Raw genomic sequence first — 25,487 nt, forward strand, 5'->3', positions numbered from 1 at the left:
CTGTAGTCATTGTAAATACTAATTTGAACGAGAGAAAGTTAAAACCACGTGTTTCTTCCAGTGTCAAGAGCCCTAAAGATGCAAGAGATGAGCAAATTATACGGGCAAAAGGTCTTGGAGGAGGATGCAAGTGATAAAGAGAAGGCGATGAAAAAACTAATGCTGATTCGAGAACGAAACATATCGCATCAGAAAGAGCTTCTAGTAAGTATCAGGTGATCCCGGTAAAGTTTAAAATTACGAATTGAATTTACGAATTTGGTACTACAAATTAAATTACAGATTAGGTCACTTTGCTGCAGTTTGCTTTTGATAACAAACGCAGTTGATTGAGGACCCAGAAACAATGCTGCGATTCCAGGGCATCGCGTAAAATGTTTTCAATGACCTTCTATAAAATCATGTTACTTTATAATGCTGCCAGTATGTAGCATTTTTTGATTTTATAAATAATAAAAAAATAAAACAGAACAGGTAGCACCATGTTTCTTTCTGTAACTGAAATTAAAAAAGATATTTTTGCAAAGCATTATTGGTACTGAAAACGTTATAAGACATAAAAACGAATAAATACAATTGTGCTAAAAATTAAAATACAGTAGATCCTCGTTTTACGCGGGGGTTACGTTCCACGGAAATGTCGCGTAAATCGAAACCGCATAAATTGAGACCCAATACTAGTGTTAAAATAGGGGTTTGGTTCCGTAGATAACAAAATACTTCATTCAAGCGATGACTAATTATATAATAAGTTTAATGTGTATTTATATCGACTTTTATGCAAAGCATGCATAAACGAAACATAAATTAATTTCGTGTTTTGTTTATAAAGAGGAGCTGGCTATGATAGTCTTTTTGACAGTCATTAAGAATTTTTCTCTGTAATTCTTTGGAGAGCATTAACGCATCCATGATTACTTGAGCGCCATTTCCATGATAGAATCTTCCTTCACTAACAAATCAGAAAGATCATTTCTGCTGTCTAGGAAAGGCTCAAATTTTTCAATGTGAACGTTTTTAGTTGTGCGCCACCGACGTCACAACTACGTCGGTATCCTCGTTGGTTTTGGTCTCCTTTGTCACCCCTAAAAGCTCTTCTTCCAGTGAGTTCTGAACTGTGTGAGTCTAACGCCTTTACTTCTGGAAAGAGCTGTGGAGCAATCGCATAAAATGTCTCTAACAGGCCCAAGCTCGATTATTAGAACGCCAAAATGCAGTTGACTACGTGTAATCTGCAATCTTAAGGAGTTTGGATTTTGAAAAAGGGGAACATTATATCTGTTTGCATTGCCGCATCCGCGTAAAACCGAAACTCATCCGCGTAAAATAAAGTTAAGGTATCAAATCTTAAACCGCGTATAATCGAAACCGCGTAAAACAAGGGTCTACTGTAATCAGTTTAACTGAATATTTTAATTTTCAGCATAAAGGTATTTATTCGTTATTTACAGGGTGATCAGCAAATAAGCCCTGATTTCAAAATTAAATAACTGTACAACAAAGATCGATAGAATTATGCGGTAAACTGTACGTTTATTAGCTAAACTGTAAAAATCGTGCATAAAAGTTAAGAAAATTTAGTTACGAAAATCGTCAACACATAGCGCTCTGCGCTTAAAACTCTTTCTCTAAAAGGAGTCTGAAAAAAAAGAAAAAGAAACAATACAGTGTGAAGCAGTGTTTGCAATCAGAATACATTTTTTTCAAAGTATTCACCGTTCGAAGAAATGACGTGGCCTAAACGAACAATGAAATTGAACATGACATCTTGCAATGTCTTAACGGAAATGGAATTACACGCAACACCAATCAACGATCCAAGCTCATCTAGAGTACCGGGATTGTTTCCACAGACATTGTCTTTTAATGCGCCCTATAGAAAGAAGTCACAAGGAGTCTGATCGGGAGAATATGGAGGCCAATCTATTCCTGTGTCAGTAAAACCAGTCGATACCTGGTCAATCCTCCAACGCGAGTTGATTGCTAACAAACTGTTCCAAAAGTTTAACGTAAAACCGTTCAGTAGAACATTGAATCGGTTTCGAAAACTGCAACGTGTTACCGTAGGACTGTGTTGTAATCGGTGGAATTCCAGTACCTAAAACACACGTTCTTCAATGGAATACATTATTTCACTTTCTACGCTAGCCTCTTTTCACCATCCAACAGTCGTACTGATCGCTTTATACTTCGAAGCACATTTTAAAGGCTATTGATAGGTCATTGTAATTACAACAGCATCAGTTGACGATTTTCGAAACTAAATTTTCTAAACTTTTGCGCACGATTTTTACCGTTTTGCTAATAAACGTACAGTTTACCGCATAATTATATCGATCTTTGTTGTAGAGATATTTAATTTTGAAATCAGGGCTTATTCGCTGATCACTCTGTAGTTGGCTTAAAAGGGCCGTACGTTTGTATTCTAATGCAGTAATTTGCATAATTTTGTGCTTTATAACGTTGGTTACTGATTATTTTAAGTTAAAAGACACTTAATTTTGAACCACCACAAGAAATAAGTGGTAGGTTTCTCCATTAAGGATGGATCAAGTTTATATCTTAAATTCAAACTAAAAAGAATTACTAAAATATTTACATCAACTAATGTTGTTTCCCAACAATTTAATCGCCTGTGCAGAATTAAACTTCTAAGTCTCTCAAGTAGTCCACTTTGTGTTCACCCTTTGTTTTCTAATTTTTATCCGTCTTATTTCTGTACCGTTGCTTTTCTTTGTCTTTGTCAAGTTTTCAAAAGAGAATAAGATTGTGCTGTTATTCAACACCTTAATGAGCTGCTTAGAACTGAAAACAATTCCTCAAGCGTTCTTTATCTTTATCAAGCTTCCAAAAGAAGATCAACTTGTGCTCTAACTCAACAATTGAATGAGCTGTTACTGCAAAAATAACCTTCAAAATCCCTTAAGCGATCCATACTATGTTAACCCTTTTTTTGTTTCTAACAGAAAATCAGTTAGGGCTTATACCCAACAATTGTGGGCTGTATAGAACTGAACGTCTAAGTCCCTCAAGCGGTCCGTAATAAGTTATCCCTTTGTTTACTGATTTGTGCCAGTCTTAACTCTGACATCACTTTTCTATGTTTTCATCAAGCTTCCAAAAGAAATTCGCTTTGTGCTGCTGTTCAACAATTTAATAAGCTGTGCAGAACTAAGTTTCAAACTCTAGCTAGCGACAAAAGCGTTTTAAGTACAAGAAAATTGAAGCTTTGGGCCGTATGCCATGAAAAATAGGTAGCATTTCGCTCCGATTTGACGTCATAATTTATTTCTCAAACCCTCTCCGTTTGCAGAATTTGTGGGCTGCGACGGTTGGTGAAGGAGTTACGACGTCAATTCAAAGCGAAAAGATTCCGCGAGGAGGCCGGAAAAAGCCTCTTAGAAGTTTTCCCAGTAAATAAGGGGTTGAGAAAGCATGCTCCAGAATAATCTTGCAGAGATTGGATGATATCATTCGTACTTAACTGTTATTTTATTTTCTCACAGGAGCAAATCAGGGAGAAAGAGCAAAAGATTGAGCAAGACGAGCTGAAGAAGAGGATGGAGCTCGAAAGAATAAGGAGGGAACGGGAACAGGAGGAAGCGAAGATAGAGAAACTCTTGATGGAAATGAAGATTGACAGAGAACATCCCTATCGCACCAGAAGAAAAGAAATCCGCAAAGAACTAGGCAACAGTTGATAAATTAAATGATGGATGCAGCTTTGAAAAATATTCATTGAATTCTTAAAGTTCTTAGTATTGTTTAACAGCATGTTTTTTTTTTTTTTTTGCTCAAAGATATCTATTAAATTCTTAATGTCTCATAACACGTTTTCTCCTCACGTGATTTCCCAGCGGGAATTTTGTCGGCTTACAAGTTCAACATGTGGCTTGTCTCCGACTTATCCAAGATTTAAAAAGAATATCACAAGTTCTTCCTATTTTTATCATTGTTCGTTTTCCATTAAAAGATGGTTTCAAAGGTAATTTTGAAATTGATTTTTTTCAACTTTAGGCCACTGCCTAACTCCCATATTACTATGACAATTCGACCATTCGGTCAGATAACCGATCCACCGGTCGAAGCTTTCTTGAACTAATGAGAAGGCTTCAATCTGCGGTTCGAATCTCTGACTGAGAGTTAAAGAAATATGATGAACCTGGCCTTAAGAAACCTTCAATCTTCGGTTCAGATATCTGATCGAGAGTTAAGTAATATGGTGAATCAAGCCTTAAGAATGCTTCAATCTACGGTTCAGATCTCTGACCGAGACATAAGTAATATGGTGAATCAGGCTTTAAGAAAGCTTCAAGCTGCGGTTCAGGCGTCTCGTGTCTCACCGAGAGTCGAGTTGTCTGATGAGTTCAGGGGCATGCATTAAAAAAGCAGTGAGTAGAGATTATGCGTTACTTCAGTATTGTTTAGCATATCTCTGCAGATATCCCATACGTGACGTACAGTACATTTTATCCTTTGTGTAAAGAATGGTGTTCTTTAAAGTTTCCTATTCGGGCAGAAATTATCATTTTTATGACCTTTTTATGAAAGCTGTGAGCATTCTTTTAAAGCAATGCTAGGACAATTGGGCACAACCCAAATTTATCAATGTGTTCAATTTCTCAAATGTTGAGAGATTTACCCCATAAGCAACGAGGAATTCCTGAGGACAGAAAAAGATATGCATAAAATGTTTCAATGTTGAACTATTTTTCCAGAATATGTAAGATAATTTCGTGTAATGATTATAGGTAAAACCTTTGCATTCAGAAAATTGCCCGTCTTTATGTTGCTCTGAGAGAGAAATGACCAGGAATGGAGACACCATTTCCTTGGTTTCCATTGTTATTGATACGTTACAAAAAAGTGCTTGACAAATTTTTTTTTTAATTTCAGTCCCCCTGTCAGTTATTGCCATTATATTTTCCATACTATTAAGATCTGTACCGGTCTGTGTGCCTGAAGTCTCATCTCGTCTTGAACCACAGGAATTTTAAAGTCGAATGGGATACAAAAAATTTTAAATTTTACGAGGTTCATTTCGCTCAGGCTCATCATTGTACGTCTTTAGTTAGCAAAGATATTAATCCTAAGGACCTTATTCACGGTTTGGCAACGGTCCCTTCAGCTGTCTTGACAACTACGCAGTGGTAGTAGTGCTAAAAAAACTCGTTTTATTTAAGGATTTCTGGACTTCATACGCATCATGAACATGCTTAGGGCTTATAGAGATAATTGCATGAAAAATGCTGAGAAAAAGGTAACAGTAAAAGGAGAATTTATGTTTTCACCATGCTTCCGATAAGGAACCAAAGTAAAACCATGAAAATACGATTATCAACAGTATTTCGTATCAAATGAATCGTTCATCATTCTTTTACAACGTTTCTTAGTTAAAAACTTCCAAAAGCTCTCTTTTTTAAACAGAAAGAAGAGTTTATAAGCCGCATAAAGTGTTATTATAGGTTGTAGTACCGGATTTTCGTTTGCTACAGCTCCCATAATGCACTGCAGTGATGTCAGGCGGATAAGGTCCATTAAAATGTCAATTAATATTTTTTCAGCCAATTCAGTTGCTGCTGAAGTGGTTTGGGGAACGAGTCGCTGTTGTTGGTGAACAGGGGTTGGTGAGTGAAACGAGCAGGGGACAGAGCCTCTAGTCATTATTATTACTTTTCTTTGTTGACCCTATATCGAATGTCAAAAGTGGACTTCTTACGGTTGAAACAACTACCTCTCTCTGAGTTGTTTACTTTGGAATAATTTCCCGCTATTGCGCTTATTGAAGTTGAAAGAATATTTCTGATAAAATACAAGAAGTCCCTAATAGCCCCAAAACAAGTATCTTTGAAATTCTGTGCTGATATAACGATAATTTTGTTTACAAAACTAGCTGTGTTGTCTAACCTTGCACGGTTTACCTCGAAAATAAAAGGTGTGTCAAGTGACCCACATTTAACAGTCACCTCGTTCAGTTGACCTATTATGTACACCAGTAAACGTTTATTGTACACACCATGGTCTATGCTTTAATAACTCATAAAGACAAGTGAGAGTATGACATTTTATTGAAGACACGAGAGAGAGGAGTAGACTGTGACATAATCATAGGACACAAGATGAATGAAGAAGAGGCAAGATGGATGATCATGTGAGCACCTTCATCATACAGACCATCATTTTGGCACGAGCTTTCCGGTTCACTTTCTAAAAAGAAAAAAAAAAACATTGTTGCAGTTATGATGTTATTATGTCGATTAGGGTAAACGAAAACATGGAGTATGTGAAAATAAATTATATTACTTTACAGTGAAACACCGTTTATACGTTTCTCTTTTATACGTTTTTATCAATTATACGTTTTCAAAATTAGTCCCTGCAAAGTCTAATACACATTAACCTATACCTATTGTACGTTTTTTCGTTTGTACGCTTTTTTCATCCAGTCCCTTCAAAAACGTATAAACGGTGCTCCTATTTGTAATTCGTTGTGATGTTTGAAACTAAACTATTGGTGAGTGAAGACTACGCAGCATGAAGGGTACGTTCAGGAACAAGGAACGGTCGCATTGGTGGTACCGAAAGCGTTCGGGAACGACAAACAGCTGTTATTTGACGTCACTTATCAGCATTCAAAAATGCTTGCGGTCGGTGTCCGTTGCAACCACCCTCACCACAGTCTCAACTTGGTTCGCGAAATTACATGGTATTTTTGGCCAATCCAGTCATGTTTCAAGTTTTAGACTTTCTTTGAGTGGAACGTCGTCTGCTTCTGAACTAAAACAAACCGTACTGTAGCCTCGAGTTTTCGGAAACAAAGATGTTCTACTTGGCTCAACAGAAAAATACCAGTGACGTCATAACCGCAACCTGACCGGCCACGCAGTGTAACCGCGGCGATTTGTATCGGAATGCAGCCAAAGATGAGAGTTTCGCGTGTACCTAAAGAACAGTGTAAGCGTCATCATTGTTTGAAGATTAGGCTATTAGATTGTAAAAAAAGAATCAAGTCGTGAATGGTCAAAATGGATATCTCGGTTGATCATACGTTCGTAGAAACCTGTGCACGTGCGGACGTGCCGAAACAAAGACTCAACATTCATTCAGAGGTGAGTAAAATGAGCATTTAGGCCGAAATTTGAGTGAAAACGTTTTCGCAAATACATTAGGGTCAGCTGAGGGTAAAGGGAAAAAAATTTCAATGTTTTAACTTTAGATCCTTCTTTTTCTTTTGGATAAATAGAGACACAAAATGCTGTGCATTGTGTCCAAGACTGCACTCTATGAGAGCTACTGGATATGAACGATTTGACTTAATGACTTTGTTAGTGACTGAAATTATGTTCCCTCTCAGCGTGTTTCCTTTTACCTCTTAGTCTAGCGGGCCAATGGAAACACCTCTTTTATTTCCTCATGAGGTCTATGTAGGTAGATAATCGCACTGTACACAATCAGTTTATAAGCTTAAGAAGTTCTACAACCAGTAACACTCTATCCGTATCCTGCTGGTCTCATACGACCCGCTGAATCTTTCATATATGTTTATTGTAAGAAAACTACAGCAGATTTTCTCATAATACAAAGTTTAAAACGCGAAGAAGAAAACATACAACCAAACAGCAGCATTTTATAGATTATTTTCCCCTTTAAATTTCAAGAGAGGCATAGTAAAAAAAAACTCTGTACTTACTTTTCCAGATTTTTTCATACAATCTTCAATCTGAAAAATATAAATGGATATATTACAATTCTATTCACTATAGAATGATAATCAAAATGCATTTATGTCACTACTAGGAATTTTTGGTTTCCCTTAAAAAGTCATTAATTGTATTGTCCGAAATAATGATTGCGTGACTAAATGAACCTAAATTTCCAAACATCAAAGTAGGTATATAAGTGTAACAAATTCAGCTAGAACTGATTTGGTCAGATTTTTGGTTTTACTGTAGCAATTATTGGCCAAAGCCGTAGTAGGTTATGTAGCCCTTTTCAGAGTTGAAATTCAAAAGATGAACACTGGAAAAAGACAAAGCTGAAAAGAAGAACAAAACTGCCGGAAAACACTAGAAAGGTGCCCAGTTCGGGGGATCATGGCGCAGGTTGCGCCATTGAACTTTTCAGGGTGTTTTTAGGCGTATTCCTCGCTTTTTTTGAGGGGGGGGGGAGGGGTTCTTGCTTTTCGGGGAGTCTACCCGATATGTAGGGTATCACCCATGCTCTTAGGGGGTGGGTACCCCTGGGAAAACATTTTTTCATTTACCACAAAGGGTTGAAGTTGTCGTACTTAATTACCGTTCAAATTCTGTATATGAATTCAGGTAACAGGCGTTAAAATAATCTGCCGTTCACTTTGAGCGTCGCAACCAAATCACCCCGTTAAAAAATTTAAAAAAAAAATGAATGTATGACAAGACGGGTAACTGGCATTAATTAATAGACGACGTTTTTAAAACCCAACTCAAGGTGCAGCCCTTTTGAACTGATTTCTTAAAAATATATTACTTACATATAATTATCGCATTTAGGATTTTTAACTTTTAAGATTTTCAACTTTAAAAAAAAAATATCGTTTAGCATTTTGATTTTGCGTAAAAAGACTGCGTAGCCCTTTCAAAAAAGTGACGCCTAATGAAATTCTTACTACCGGCATACTGACAACTAAATAGTTTGCCTTTTATTGCTTTACAAGAATATTTGTATGGATTATTTGTTCAACTTATTTGTTTAACTTTGATTATTGTTCAATATTTAAAAGAATAAAATAATAGTTTAAGAAACTAAAAAAACACGCTTTCGTAGCAAAATGAACTAAAAAGTGAAAAATAATCTTTGGATGATAGTAGTTGACCAATCACTTAATTTTAATGTAATAAAAAAAAGCGTGGGGTGCTGTCTATTTACATTTTTGCTGGACAACACATGGAAGAAATTCAAGACAACTAATAAGAAGCCCCCCACGCTTTTTTGTATTACATTAAAATTAAGTGATTGGTCAACTACTATCATCCAAAGATTATTTTTCGCTTTTTAGTTCATTTTGCTACGAAAGCGTGTTTTTTAGTTTTTTAAACTATTATTTTATTTTTCTGTTTTTTAGTCTTATGTTGGGGAATTATGAGGCGACGAAATTATTCATAAAACGAGTGCAAGGTAATATCTTAAAGTTAAAACAAGGGCACCCCGATGGGAAGCTACTGAGTCATCGATGTAGTTTGCGGAAATCATATTTATATTACTTTGAAAATTTGAGATGCATTTGAGTAAAAGTTTTGTTCAACAATGGTCTGATCAGCAATGAATTTCCCAATTGAAGGCTCATCTAAATTTTGGCATGAAATTAGTTAAAAACAATTATATTTCATGTTCTAAATACCTTGGAACATTGGAACAAATTTTGCCTGATGCAGAAAAATTAAAGGTTTTTGTAGATATTTTTAAATAATTTTTGCGAGCATTTTTTAATGTTTTTTTTTTAATTTTTCCTTTTTCACATTGTTGGATTTATGCCAAAATATTGATTAAAATTGGATGAAACTAACAATTAAAAGAGTTAATTAATTAATTTGATTATGGAATATTGCATTGTCATCGGGTCTGAGGTCGCGTGCCAAATTTCAAAAGAATCCGATCGCAGGAAGTGGGCGAAATTTGAGCTGCAAGATTCCGTTACAAGATACATACATACATACATACATACAGATGAAGCTAATAAAAGCGTGTTAAAAAGCGCATGCATTACGGTTAATAAATACTTTTAATTTATTAACTTTTAGAAATTTCTTTAGATATTATAGCAAATCAATTTTTTAACGAGAAAGTCAAACAATCAAAAAAACACTCGTAATTCAATTCGTTACCAAATATAATTTTATTACTGAATATATTTATTTTTCTTTTATATTAAATTCAACTTCATTCATTTTTATAGTTTCGAATAATTCAGTTTTTGAGCGTTCTATTTGCACTTTGCAGACTTAAAGTGCTTTCTTCTCTAAAATATATCGACAATACTGACAACAATAAAAGTAGGAGAATAAAAAACGAAAGCAAATAATTTTTTGGAGACATGGATAAACAACGGCAGTTTCAAAGCTTTTAATTGGAAAAAGAACTGAGAGTTTTCTTTCTCTCGCGAAAAGTTTTTGAAAAGAACTTTATAAAACTCAGAGATTTATCTTGTTCATATATATATATTTTCAACGCTTCTTTTTTGGGAGTTCGAACTAAATGCGCTTGGAAATTATAGTTCACGGATGCCTGGCGATAAACAAACACTATTTTTCACTACTCCTTCCTATGGTTTAGTATTTTATATCGTCTGGCTCTTGTCTAGTTCTGTTTAAATATATGGCTAAAGATTTAATGCTTGCTCTTTATGAAAGTTGGATCAATAGGATTAGTGAAGAATTGCCAGTGAGAGAAGAGTAATCTAGAGCGTTCGAATGTTTTGAAGTATCTTCATTATTTACAAATCTTTTTAAATCACGTGTGCTAAACGAGCTTAAAATATTTCTTTCGTGAAGATTTATTTTAATTTATACTGATATTAAATCTTTCTATGTCGTTTTTGAAAGCGTTTATTATGCTTATTCTGTTCTGTAAGTTTGGTTGGTCGATTATGTGATCGATGGGACATGTTTTTTAGTTGTTGCCAAAAACAAAAATGTATGATACTAATTTCAAAATTGTTTTTCAAATCAACAAACTAATTTCAAGGCTGAACTTAACAAGCACAGAATTGTGAACATTGGACTTTTGAAATATGACAAATTTTGAAAAAAAAAACAAGTTTTAAAAGATTTTATAGATTCAAGTTTTGAATTTTAAAGCATCTTTAAAAAAATAGTTTGAATTTTGAGATCATGAATTCAAATTATGTTTTTCGCAATCACGAATTGCGATAGGACTCCACGCGTTGGTTTTCTTGTTTCTATTGATGGCTTGCATCGCAACTATAACTTGAATTCATGTCGTCAAAATTCCAGTGGTGTTCCCATAAGGATCCTCCATATACGCCGTATACTCTCAAACATTTTTAGACACATAGCGTATACCCTCAAGCTTCATAAATTTTTATATTATGACATACTGTGTATATAATCACATACACAAATTTTGCGTAATGGATTAATATCGCCCATCTGCACTACTTGAATTCAAAAACTAATTTGCCAGTAGCTAATATCAGATTTAATCCGTTTAAATAAAGTTTGAAGCACAACCATTCTGTGACTCTAAGTGGTTTGTAATGTCCGATGCTATTAGAATGCTACATACATTATTCTGTGCAGCCTCAAATACATGCAAAGCCTTTGGCGCTTCTTATGATGGCTTCGCGATTTTTTTCTCACTTTCTTTTCTTATTTCCATCCCGAAGCGATCACTTTGAAGAGAACCTTTAACCATTTTGGATTTGCAAATGTGAGGTGACCGAACCGAGCTTTCACGCACATAAGAATAAAACTGTACGGAACATAAATTGGTAACGGAGACAAATTATTGTTAAAAAAATAGTATAAGTACATATTTACATAATTTATAGCCTATGTCACTCCGTAAGAAGATACTTTTCATACAGTGAAAGAATTTTTCAAATAGTTGCAATGGTTCCGGAGATTACCTCGAACATATAAACATACAGAAATCCGCTCTCTCTCTTTATAATATTAGTATAGATAGAAGAAAGTAAAAACAACTACAGTGCCCGCCGCTTATTAAAATCACATTCGTTCTGAGGACATTTGATTTTATAAAGCGGCTGATTTTATTAACCGGCATACCTACATTTAAAAAAAAAGAAAGATTTTGAAATTCAAATACTCTAAAAATGAATTGAATTACTTCATTTATTTTTGTTTTAAGTATATTTTAAAATACAGTTATCATTTTAATTAAACATGAGGGTTTTTTTTTTAATTTGCACATGGGTCTTAAAATATTGGCGCATTGTTGTTTGATTAAAAGAGTTGGAGAGCAAAGATTCAATATTGTTTGAGAGTTTGCAAAGTGCTTTGTAAAGTTCAACATTATTTTCATTTTTGCTCTAAAGTGCATCGTACATTATCAAGCGCTTCTCTGACAGCTATTGAAGAGGCAAATTTGACTTTGGGATTTCCTCATCTTCTAAGACCGATTCCTTCACTTCTTGGTGCTTCTTTAACAATTTTTTACGTATGATATCCAAAAGTTTGATTTTAGAAAACGGCGATAGTGATTTTATAAAGGATGGTTTTAACATATTTTGGTTTTGCAATGATTCTGTTCTTCCAGATTTGATTTTAAAAAGCGGCTGAGTTTATAATCCAGTGATTTTATTAGGGGTGAACACTATGTCACCTTCGTCGCACAAAAAGCTTGCGGATCAGAATTTCAGTCCTCGAACAAAAAGTTTCACTTCAAAAACATTTTTATCGTGTTCTGCATTTTAGTCTTATTTTTCGATGAAGCGGCGTACTAAAGTGTTTGATATTGGGTCGAGGAATTCCAAAAGTGCCATTTCCGATGAGTCCTTTTAACGCGTAAGTCAACCATATGTAAGCGTTTTATATATGAGCGTTATATGTAAGGATATATGGCTTCAAAATAAAGAATTCATTTTCATCCATATTTTTACGGCTTAATCAGGTAACCGTAACTACATTTTCTTCTAATTCCGAAAGACATTTTTAATCCTTCCGCGTCATTTTATTTAGAAGAAATATGACTGCACGGCGGTCTTGAAATAGAACAGCTCTATTTTCCTAGGTTTTGAGTGGAAGGCCGTCGACGCTGGAGCTCTCCCGGATTGGCTAAAAATAGTCCTGCACTTTCCGGATCCTGTTTACTCGAAGGAGCCGCGAGAAAGATGTCCAGATTCAATGAAGTCCTAAGAATAGAACTCTTAGTCGGATGATATCGCGTCGCACTGTCCGAGAACAAATTTGGCAATGCGATCCACAAATGTAAAATTAAAAAAATATTAAAAAAAAAAAAAAGAGAGAGAGATTTCATGTTTAAACTCAACTATATATCCTTCTTTCGATTTTACGGCTGGTTGTGGTTGTTTGTGTTGACCCATATGGTAAGGTCTGAATTTTGCTGATATACTAAGTGGTGTGTTCACAGATTTCGGGCTTCGCAATGTATTTTCGGGGACCCCTTTGTCTGTAACTGAAGCTACAGTGATACCTCGTTTATCCAATCCCCATTTATCCGGATCTTTGCCGAGTTTAGAAATGCTGAAACAGGTTGTTGAATCATTGAAGATAAAATGTAAAATACACTATTTAAGTGGAATAATAATAAATCTGAATAATTTAAGTTCTAAAATTAAATTGCGTTGGAGAAAAAAATATATTCTCATAGTATGGTGAGTCCCTTCCCAGGCTTTCCAGTTTTCTTTTTAGGGGAGAAGCAAAGAGTGAACACTCAATGCATACTTTATCGAAAAACAAAACAAAAAAAAAAGTCCACTTTTATGTAAAAACATTATTTTTTCAAAGTCTCGGGGAAGGGGGGGGATAGAATTACCGCTCCCTAAATGATGGTCCTGTCCCTTCCTCTTTATTCTGGCCAAAAATCGTGCAAAGTTGCATTTTAGGTACTAACATTTCGAAAAATTATTACCTATTTAGTCCAATTATTACACTCCCCCCCCCCACTCCTACCATACCATGTATGTACTTTTTTTCTATTCCTCTTTCCAAAACAAGAAACTGGACCTGCTATTGTTATTTTCTGGAGTTTCAGGATTTCTATGCCCAATCATTAACGTAGATTCTTATTTACTAACTTTCCTGTTCAGCAAAAATAATGATTACGAATTTTTAAAAAGTAAAAAGTTGTCATTACGTACGTAAGTATATTGTAAGATTCGTTGAAAATGAAATTTCCTCTACATTTACGTCTGTGCAGGTTTTTCCCACTTAATTTCTTTATTCATGTTAAGTTCTTTTTTTTTCTTTCTTTTGTTAGCTTTCGGAATGAATATTGAACTACAAATTGAGATTTTTCATTTAAGATTTGAATAAGAATTTTCCCGTTTATTTCTCTAAAAAAGCAGTTCAATTAATGATAATTGCTTTTTCGCCGCTCATAAAATGGCCGGAATAGTCTAATTAGGATATCTCGTATAATTCGGAATCCCTAATTAGAAGAACTTTACAAAGAAACAACTTTTGTGACAAAGATCGTAGTTTGCAATAGATCCAATTAAAATTCTAGTAAAAATACTGTTTGATATTTTTCTTCTTTTTTTTTTTTGAGAAGGTGTAATCATACCGTTTTAAAGCAGCTGCCTTTAAAAGGATTTCCTCGTTTTGTTTGGCAACACTTCGCCGCATAGCAACGGTGGAACATCACAGGTAAAGAATAAATGGTAGAGTCTGGTAGGGGAAAGTGGTCAATGGGGTAAAGTGGTCATACGTCAAATAAATGGCTATAGTTCGGAAATAAATGTTCGGATGAATGTGAAAATTTTATTTTAGAGTAGGACGGTTAGAAACTATATTTTGAATACAAAATTTTGCAACTGGCAAACTGTTAGTTGGTTAAAAAAAATATTTTGTGGAATATGAAAAATTTTAAAATCTAAATACCTCTTTTAACTTCCTTGGGAAATTTTGTTTGCTAGAATTATGAATAGATTGACTGCACAGGAAGCTTCTTACATGTCTCAAGAACTCTTACTCATTAGCAGTTAGCTGAATCTGTTTTGGATAATTTTTTACAGTAATTTAAGTAAGATGGGGTAAAGTGGTCATAATATTAGGCTTAACGAACATTGTTCTTCTAAAGTCACCTAATCTTTAAGTATAAGGCAGATATAAATTAAATATTAATTTCACTTAATATGTATTGTTTTTACAGTAAACGGAGCTAAATATACGAGTATATGCGTATGCATACCCATATACTCGAATAGGCACGTATAATATACGTAATCACATAAATGCATTAATAAATACGTATATGGGTATCTGCAAGTATTTTTTATTTATACAGATATTCGCAACTCCAACGAACTATAGGGGGCACTGAAGTCACTGTCTAATGGCGGAATTGAAAACTAAAACAAACGCACATGGTAAAGAAGAAAATGCTAAAAGTGTTGTGATTTTTGTTCGTACGTATGATTGTTTCGCTTTATTCTTTTAAAATTAATTTTCAAAGTCTTGTGGATATTCTGGCCCACGTAGAAAGAAATGAGAATTCAAGAAGCATTACTAAACGTCAAAGATTAATGCAAACTACGTAGTTCGTAGTTCTAAGCAGCTATTTCCACGATGTTGAATTCGATATTTATCAATTCTTGATAAAACTAAATAATAATTGTGGCCTGACAAGAATAACAATTAATGCTAGAAAATTCAATATGACATTACAAATTGTTATCGAAAGAAGATGATACTTTTTTGCCTTGCTTGGCTAGCGCTTATTGCTTTCCATTTGTAGCTGAGTTATTTCTCTCGAATTCCCGAATCGGTTAATTTAAAAACTTTCTGTTTCGATTTTTCTAATTTCTGAGTTACGATTTAATTGTGTCATGTTATGCAAATCATCAACAAAATTCTCACGGATATATGGTGGTAATTTTCTTTTCAGTTGATTGACCATTATTTCTTTTCACTTATCGAATTCTGTAATCTTACTACCATTTTATTCCACTCATGATAAAAATTAAAAATGGTTTAACTAAAAACGCGAAATCTCGCCAAGGCTACTTTGCTCATGCTATACTAAAACTATAACCCTAAACAAATTTGGCAAAACCTTTCAGCTGAGAATAAAAGGAATAAACTAAATTCTTTCTCGGTTATTCATTTTGTTCTACGATAATATATTCAAGAAAATATTTTGCATACTGTCCATTTCAACTAAATGCTGCTGTAAAATATGGTAAGTTTAATTTAAGATTTAAAAAAAACCCATATTCTTACAAATTCATACAAAACAATAAAAAATTTTACCTTGTATAACGTTATCCAAGTTTGTTAATCCAGAATTTTCGCTTTCACCAATTATTAAGGAAATAATGAAAACTAACATTATTTTGAGAAGCTCGAGAATACTACTAAGGGACGAATTAATTTCTGTAGCTGAAAGCAAACTAAGACACATCGATTGCGTTAATAAATACTCAGAACAAACTGCCTGTGTTTACGTCAACAGACACACGTGGAACGCAACGTGGCAATGTTTTAGTTTCATTTGCAGTTTTGTAAATCACCGCAAGGTAGCGTATTCGAGCGCTGGAGTTCCGAATATCTAATTTAATTCTTTTTCAATAAGACAAAAGGTTTCAGATGCTTGGATCGCTAAAAAACAAAATACATTTTGTTTGATGATAAGAAAAAAAATGAAATAAAACAACCAAAGAAACACTGAAAAACGTGAACATGGCAACCAAACAAATGGTTAATTTTAGTTGCGGAAATAAATTTCATCCATCTTTAATTTTTTATTTTATGTTTGATCTTAATCATTTAGAATCGTTAGGCTTGTTTTTAGCCTCGGATTCCGGTTTTCTAAAAACAATTCTTGCAGCTCTCCTAATGCTCGGAGAAACTTCGTACAAACTTTATCTAATGTAGAAAATTCTAAGCTTTCGAATGGCCTAATTTTTTAGAATGTGCATTAAATATTTTCGCTCATATTATCTAGTTTATGTGAAAAATGAGCTAAAATCGGAGTACAAAAACTACAAAATCGAAGCTTCGAAAAAATATTTCGAGGTGCAAGCCTCCATGCTACAAACTAATTTTGTGCCAAATTTCATGAAAACTAGCCGAAAGGTCTACACCTATGCACGAAACAGACATGCAGACAAACTTTCTGCTTTATTATTAGTAGAGGTGACAAATGCTTGGGGTGTCATTTCGTTTAAGAGAAAAAGACCAAGACATTTTTCAAATAATTCGAGATCTTTAAACTGCATTTAGCGATTTAACTCAAAAAAGCATCGCTAGGAAAGTATTATAAACTAACCTCACCTGTTTTTAAATTCTTAGGGGTGTTGGTAGACAGTGTCTAAAAAGAAATTATAGCAAATGTCCTTGTTTACGGAGAATCTTCAACAGAATGTGCAGAATATGTCTAAAGTGACGATGGAAAATGCCTTTTGTCGATAGAGATTATTCAATTTTTAAAAAGGTAACTGACTTTATTATGAAATCTCATTTTTCTTATTCAAAAAACCAAAATTCCACTTAATTCTTCTTAACCGATAGCATAAATATGTGTTTTAATGTGGTTTTGAAAAAACTATTGAATGTTGTGAAACTAATGCGTTTAAAATTTTACTTAACCATTTTTCATTTTAACGACATTACGAAATTTTACTGCATTCCGCATTCCATTAATATTATAGCAAATAGAAAGATAGAGATAAAGAAAAAGGTCGAGGAAAGAAATATCTATCTCTTTTCTCTAAACTTTTATCCTTTCTCTTTTCTAAAATGCATTTAAATAATAGATGTCCCAAACTGAACTTCCGACTTCCTAAAACGTACCTTGTGGTATGCATTTTCATCAATCATTTTCATTTCCTTTTGAAAGAAAATTCCTTTCATATGTCTGTCCTTTCTTCTATAAACCCTTGCAAGATTATTTACTCCACATAAGGCTTCTTTCCATACTCCAAACTCGTATAACTACTTTCCAAGTCTTTTCGAGCTAACCCTTTTAACTTCTAATTTAGTTTAATTAGCTGAAGAATTTTCGAGGCATCGCTGACAGACAAAACGACAAAAGCTCAGGAAATGCGCCTTGCACAACAAAAGCTTCATCTTCGCGAAAACCTAGTCTAAATTAAGTAGAAAATAATAGGTTTATTCAATTCAGACTCCGCTTTTGAAAATTCAGTGTTTATTTTACAACTTAAGATGACTTATAAGCACATAGGCTTTTCAAACTCCTGGGGACATTGGCCTTTCCCAGTCACGACGTTGTATAGCTGCCATTTTCTAAAGGGATAGGTCTACTGCTAGATTATAGCCTAGGCAGAAGAAGATTATAGTCTTGTCGATGAAACTGAGAAAAATAAATTGATGTTAATACCTCAAGATAAGCGACTAAACGGCTAAAATCCAAGCAACGTAATATGAAGTGAAAGTAGTAATGGAATATAAAAACTTCAAAAAAAAAAAGTTTAACTACAAAGCAAAGATATTACATGAAATATTTGAATTCAATATTAATACTGTTTTGGCGTGGGCAGGTAAAAGGCAGCATCTGCAGAAATGAGTTTTCGAGATATTTGAAGAACCGCGTTTTGGATTCAATACTGACACAACCCGGATGCTAACTAAAACATCGAATCTTTAAATTTGAAGTGGTAAAATTCTATATTTAAAATATTTTTATCATTGACAAAAAATATGAATGAAAGAAGTATTACTTCGAAAAAGCATACATGAGTATACGCATCTATTTCTTGAGTTATTAAAAATACATCAAATAGTTAACAAAGGTAAAGTTATCTGTCTTTTAAATGAGAGTTGCAGATGCCCATATCAATAAAAATGCCATGATTTTAATACCATGTACCAAATGCCACTGTATCTAACGATAATATGAGTTGCTGAAAATGGAACTCTGCTTAAGTGCTCGTGTGTTATTCATAGGACAGAATCAATCCGATGCAGGGATTAAATCCCATTTTAATGAATTTCAAGGGACCAACGAAATTATTTCGCTGTAACGAATTTCTTTATACCAATACTATGAATGTTGACATTGTTTCGATGTAATTTGGGTTGGAAAACACCAAAATCTTCGCTCAAACGATATTTTCGGTGTAATAGACTTCGTTAAAACGGAATTTAAGAGTAAGTATAACCGATGTAAAATGGGTTAAAAAACAGTTCTTTCTCATCTCACAAAAATACAAAAATGAATTTTTTTGGAAGCAAATTAGTTTTATGATTAGTTTGGATATTATTATTTGGCTTTGAAAAAATAACTAAAACATTCGCTTACCTCTCTTGTCCTGTTTTGTTCGCACATGTATAGAATAGCATGGGTGTCTGTGCCATTCATATCAGTAAAACCTAAAATTCCTTCTTTACACGTAACCCATCCGCTGGAAGCCTAAAAAAAAGAAAAAAAGTTTGGTGTCAAGAGGTTTCAGTTTTATTAGTTCTATACGTAGGTTCTCAATAATTGAGTGATATAATTTCTCAATAATTTGGGTGATAATTATTATTACTCAAATTGTTCACTTCGAGAGACCTGTTTGGGAAAGCTTTGCCTTGTAACGTAAATGCTGATTATTTTCCAAATCATCCAATAAACTGGACATTTAAGCATATTTGATATTATTGCTACGTATTTCAGCAATGGTTCCTTTGTTGAATTTGATCTTCAATGAACTGTTTAACACACATATCAATGTTCATTTACTGAATAATTATTCATTGATGAATCGTGGTACTAAACATTAAAAAAACTTAGGGAAAAAAAAACTTGTTTCAGGGTTACAAGGAATCATTTTTTCAGCAGATAAAAGATGTCCATTTACAGCCCTAAAAGACATGTAAATATTATTTTTCGCCATTTTGTTTTAATATTATATTTTTATCTTTATCGTTTTTTTTATTTCAATGCTAGCTCATTCACAGAATTAATATTCGTGGTCATATTCATACTGCCTCAAATTTTACAACTAATTCACTGACAGATTTTACGTTCTTAGTAAGTTGTGTCATTGCGCATTTTAGCTTAGTTTAATTACAAGACCTTATTTGCTGAATCAAGTTATGATAAAAATTTTCTTTAGCTCAGTCGATGAATCATAAAATCATGTATTTCATTACAATTCCTTAGACTTAACTGACATGGTTTTAGAAACATTAAATCAACAAGATTTTTTTTTCAAACAAAATCGTCTTGTCGTCGAAAATTCTTTAATAGATTTATTTTGAAATGATCAAAACAACTTGCTTTTGATCCAATTTGTCAATGTTCTTCTTCATTGCTGCGACAGCAAGTCTTTGCGAATTGTTCACAACACATTGTTCCATATATGAACTATATATATAGATGAAAATACTTATTTTTTAAAATGAATTCTTGTTGGAGTCGTTATAAATATATATATATATATATATATATATATATATATATATATATATATATATATATATTTTATTTTATTTTATTTTATTTTATTTTATTTTATATTATATTATATTATATTATATTATTTTATATTTGATATTTGATATTTTTTATTTTTTATTTTATTTATCCTCGATCTCAGTTATAAAATAGTAAAAGGAATGTATGTGTCGCTTGAGCAAGTCGGGAAACTTCTGAGGGTGCTTGGTAAATTCAAATAAGTGTTGGCACGAAAGCGCAAATTCAAAAGATCCGATAAAATATAGATTTTTTTTTTTTTTAAATCTAGACTTTATCTGAGAAAGCTTGGTTATCACTAAAAAGTACAAAATAAACTCAGTACCTGGTTACAACACTCAATAATTGTAGCTAATCCGTTAATCCTAAAATTTTTATATTAAAGTTAGTTCTAAAGCTGCAAATAAAATTAAAATTAAAAATTGAGCCAAGAAATGTAGGTATAGTAAAAGCTATTCGTACAAAGCTGTATGCTGCCGTATTTTGTGTAAAATTTACTCCAGACGTACATGTACGCTCTCCCCGCAATATAGTGCAATATTTTCGTTGAAAATTTTAAGATGAAATTTAAGATTTATTATTGGGAATTTTTTTCAGATTTAAAGTATTTCAATTTTTATAAACTCTGAAATTAAGTTGAGGTGTTACCCACCAGATGGGTGTCACCCGGGAAGGGGAGGGATCGCCCCCTCTCAAGAAAAGTTTTTTGACTTAGCAAAAAAGTTTTTTTTTTTTTTAATCTCAAGTTACAGCTTTCAAAAAATGAAAGCACAGGATTTGATCAACAGCGATTTGTTAAACATTAAAGGGGAGTTTCCCATGAGTGGGGGAGGGGAGAATTGAAAAAATAAATAAATAAGTAAAAAAGCCGGAATCGGCCATTTTTCTTCCGACTCCGCAGCCCTGAACGAAACAACAGTATTTTTATCCATATTCATGCGAGATTGACTAAACAATTAGTTTGGCATTAAATGATTTTTATTTTCAGTATATTTCCAAAACTTTTTCTTTGTTTAAGTTTACCAGATAAGAGCTCAATTTGTCTAAAAACCTGAAAAACGTTGGCTCTACTAATCAGATTTTCATCAATTCAGTAATAAAAAGAGGCAAGTTGTTCTTCAACATAGGTTCACATTTAGATTATGTTTTTGGAGGACTGTTGGAGGATTGTTCTGGAGGATTGGAGCAAATTCATTTTGAATTCACAAATGTGCATCAAATCCAAAAATGTTTAGTGGTATTGTAGTGCCTAGTGGTATTGAACGCGAAGGACGAACTTCTTTCTTCCTTTGCAGGATACGACGATAATTCACAGTAAAACCAAGATTTCTATTTCTGGCTTTTAAAAAATTTGAATTATTCATTAGTTGTTCATAATTCGAACTTATTTGCAAAATGTCAAATTTGTTTACCATTACTAAAAATCTAGTATGATGTTATTTAATCAATTCGCCTTTTAATTAAACTTTTATGCGAAAAATGAGTATTGCACGATGGCGATCTAAGCTCATCGATTATCAATATCTTGTCAAGAATAGTTCGCGTACATAAGTTTTCCAAAAAACTTTTTAAATCATCTCTGTGGGTATCTCGCTGTAGGAATCTCGATCTTGACCATGCAGTTTGGATTTCGGATCAATTAATTTTCTTATAATTTTCGGTCAAAGTGATATAAGGGTCCATTGATCAAAAATCATCTTGTCACAAATAAAAAATATTACTGTGAAAGTTGTTCATCAACCTATAAGTTCACCAAAGACTGGAAAGTTTATAGGGGAAAATTAATTATTAAACCCAAATTTGAAAATCATTGCCAGGTTGTAGAATCGATTATTGAGAACATTTTATTGACGCGTCTGTTGTTACTAAAAAGAAATATTCTCGTAGTAACTTTTTCCTTATTTGCATTGGATTACCCAAACTCCTTGTACCATGTAGTTTTGTCTGTACACATGGTTCTACATTGCTTTATATCGTTAAAAGCTTTGATCATTTCCGTCACACTCAATCTGAAAAGATGGAACATTAGTGTGTATAAGTAGATATACATTGGGGAATGAGTCAAAGCTATATTTTTCGAAGCGGCAAAAGTAGCATAAGCTATTGTTTTTTCAAAAATGGTCATGTTGAAGAACGACTTGTCTTTCTTGACTACTGTATTGATGAAAATCTGATAGTAGAGCCATCCTTTTCTAGGTTTAAAGAAAAATTAAGCTCTTTTCTGGTAAACTTAAACAAAGAAGGAAAAGTTTTGGAAATATACTGAAAATCAAAACTATTTAATGCATAACTGATATTGGAGCTTAAAACTAATTGAGTTTTTTCCATCTCACATGAGTATGGATTAAAACACTGTTGTTATGATCACCAATACTACTTGTACTTAGAATCAACACGAATTCATTTTTAAAATGTATTTTATCTAGTTTGTAAATGAAACTATGAAATATGAATAATGCGCAAAGAAATACTGTCGTAGCTGTGAACACAGAGCATTGACAAGTTGGATCAAAATATGGGTTAAACGCATGTTGTTGTGATCATTAATACAGCAACTAATACTTTGAACCGACGAGAAGTCATTTATGAAATGTTTGTTCGCTTAGTTCGTGCGGAACTTACTATGAATAATACGTAAAATATTGTCGACAACAATAAACCTCGGACACTGACAAATTGCACTGAAATGATGATTTTATGCATGGATTTCCTGTATTATTTAGTCTTAGTTTAAAGTTTTGGATTCTTCGTTTTCAAAAAATAAACTTCGAACCAACATCAGGTAACGAGGCTACTTAAAACACTAAGCACGATGAAGTTGTTGCACAAAACTAAGCCTCCTCACCTCCAAATAGGTCAGAACAAGAACTACAAACCCTCTAAATGTTTCGATCATGCTAAAAAACACGGATTAATTTTCAAACTACTTATAACATTTGGAATTGACTATACTCGCAAATCTTGTTCTACGAATAAATCGCCAAACTATCGGATACTGAATCAGATATTCCCATTTTTTCTTCATTTGGCTTATGTTGATTACTGGTTGATGTCTTTCGCTGATTTGAAGGGGAAGACTTCAGAATGCCAAGTCGTTCTGTCTTTTATTATTAGCAATACACTAGCTATCGTTCTCTGGTATACTCTGTTTTTCCGCAGAAAACGCATTCGGAAGCTATTGGAAAAGCTCTATGAAATATGTGATGGACGATTCTTCAATATCCCAAAGGAAAGAAGAGTTGTTAACTTTTTACTAGCCTGTGCTTTGGTATTAATACCCATTTCCCACTCTGCTTTGTCGGTTTTTGTGATGAATAGATATGACACTGACCACTACTATTTATTCTTCACGTATGGGTATTCCATCCAGAATTTCACCCTCCCAGTTAATGTCTACTTGTTTACCAAGAACGTAACGACGTGCATTTCAGACCCTATATTCACTACCATTGTAACGTTTGTCTATTGTTTATTGTGTGTACGCTTCTGTAGACTCATCAGCGGATGCAGTCGCAGACTTGGTGTGCTGCTACGCTTAGTGTCGGTTCCTCAGCAGGATCAAGTACTGCTGATACTGCAACAGTATTCTAGCATAGGCAGGACATTGGATCAATTTCAGTGTGCTTTTTCGGTACCAGTATTCCTACTCATCCTCACCCACTCTGCTTCCAGCTTTACCATCCTGGCCTCTGCTTTGTTGTATCCTCCAGAGAGAATAACAGGTCCTGTAATTGCTGAGAATCTGTTTGTATTTTTGACTTCGGTGGTGTCCATTTTCGCCACAATTTCTTGCGCGTCACAAGTGCCCATTACGATGAATTTGATGCAGTGCAGAGTTCGGATTCTTTACGACAGGACGTGCATAAGTGAGAGCAGTTTGGAAACAGCCTACCACCAGTTCTTGGAATGCGTGAAAAATAAGCCGGTGATAGTTCTGTCTGGTTGTGAAATCATATCTTTTACAAGGAGCACTATTCTTACAGCAATTGGTACTTTCTTGACGTATGGATTGCTCATAATCCAATTTAAATGACTATCACTGCGAATTTTCAGTGCAGGAATATTTTTTCTTCTATAATGCAGCTGAATGAATGTTTTTAAAATTATTAAATCAAATGCTTTGCTCAAAGAACTTTTAATGTTTTTCGTGACTGATTACGTGATTAAGTGGATTTTAAAAATCCAACTTTCAAAAACTGTTTTCACCACTTGTTTTTGTTTGAACATATGCACCTGTATGATGTTACAAAAAACAGCCATTTTTCAACACTAGTCAATGTTGTAGTTGGGGCATTCCATGAGAAATGAGCAAATCAGCCATGGCTGACACGTCGCAGATTGCAGTGAAAATATTTATTTAGGAAAACCATGCATATCTATGAGGGAATGCAAAGTATGGAAGTTTAAAAATGGTTTGTTGCTTTGTTATTGAAATTAGAAGTTGATGCTTACGCTAAGCCTAAATTTTCAGAGTTCATGGCATCCAGTTTGTGACTTAATAACTCCAAAAGTTATAAACGTACACTTAAAAAATAAATATTTCCACATTCTATAAACAAATCTCTATTAGAAAAGAGCAAAATAAAATTTATTCGGAGGGTTTTTTTTTTTTTTTTGGAATCTGATATATTAACAAAGATTGAAAACTTGCCAATTTACTTCAACTCTTCTAGCTCTTTTAATGAAAAAATAACAGTAAAAATGATTCAGATTGAAAAACTATATATAACTAACTATCTGCTCTAATTTAGTAATTGCTTTTGAATTCCTTGATGACGAAATCGTACTTTAAAAGATCAAAAATTTCCGACATTTTCATTTTTTCCTTTATTTTAGATGTTTGTTTGAACATGAGGGAATGCTCTTAATTTGCTCGATTTTTTTAAGTAGCATATTGAAGGATCTTTTACATAATACCAAATTTTAATCATTGATATCAGCTTATTTTTGTTACTAGAGTTACTTGAACTGAGGTAAAATTTCATTAGTTACGGCTTTTTATTGTAAGTTTAGCAAGACTTAACCATTGCTTTCGTGTTTCATTTTCTAAAAAGTATGTTTATGAAGTACTTGCTGAAATGTTTTCTTAATTATTATGTTGAATTTTCCTCTTTATACGTGATATAGGAAAAAATAACTCTATAATTTTTAGAAAACCTATCATATCAGCATGACTTAAAGAACATACTGAGTTTAAAGATTAAGGCAGAGGACCATCTCGTCTAATTCTCAATAGCATTTGAAATTGGGCTATGAATTTGAGGAAATTTGTTTCATCCATGAATAAGTATATTTGACGAAGTACACCCATTTATTTTAACCGTCCTGCTGCGACGTTCTTTGAAACAAAAGGATAAATATTTAAAATA

General features: G+C 33.4%; 2 protein-coding genes across 2 annotated transcripts in view; one reads left to right on the top strand and one right to left on the bottom strand.

Annotated features, from left to right (window-relative positions):
- The window catches only part of LOC129226820 (cilia- and flagella-associated protein 53-like), a 37,303-nt gene extending 33,602 nt beyond the window's left edge, over nt 1-3,701 (top strand). Inside the window, exons 7-8 of the mRNA XM_054861448.1 lie at nt 62-204; nt 3,507-3,701. Of these exons, the coding sequence (XP_054717423.1) occupies nt 62-204; nt 3,507-3,701 (338 nt within the window). The remainder of the gene's footprint in view (nt 1-61; nt 205-3,506) is intronic.
- A 2,349-nt stretch (nt 3,702-6,050) lies between these two features.
- The window catches only part of LOC129226054 (uncharacterized), a 49,580-nt gene continuing 30,143 nt past the window's right edge, over nt 6,051-25,487 (bottom strand). Inside the window, exons 3-5 of the mRNA XM_054860635.1 lie at nt 18,961-19,071; nt 7,691-7,720; nt 6,051-6,207 (exon numbers count right to left, since the gene is read on the bottom strand). Coding sequence (XP_054716610.1) covers nt 6,148-6,207; nt 7,691-7,720; nt 18,961-19,071 — 201 coding nt within the window. The 3' untranslated portion in view covers nt 6,051-6,147. The remainder of the gene's footprint in view (nt 6,208-7,690; nt 7,721-18,960; nt 19,072-25,487) is intronic.

Source organism: Uloborus diversus, chromosome 7 (assembly GCF_026930045.1).
Source record: "Uloborus diversus isolate 005 chromosome 7, Udiv.v.3.1, whole genome shotgun sequence".
Lineage (NCBI taxonomy): Eukaryota > Metazoa > Arthropoda > Arachnida > Araneae > Uloboridae > Uloborus > Uloborus diversus.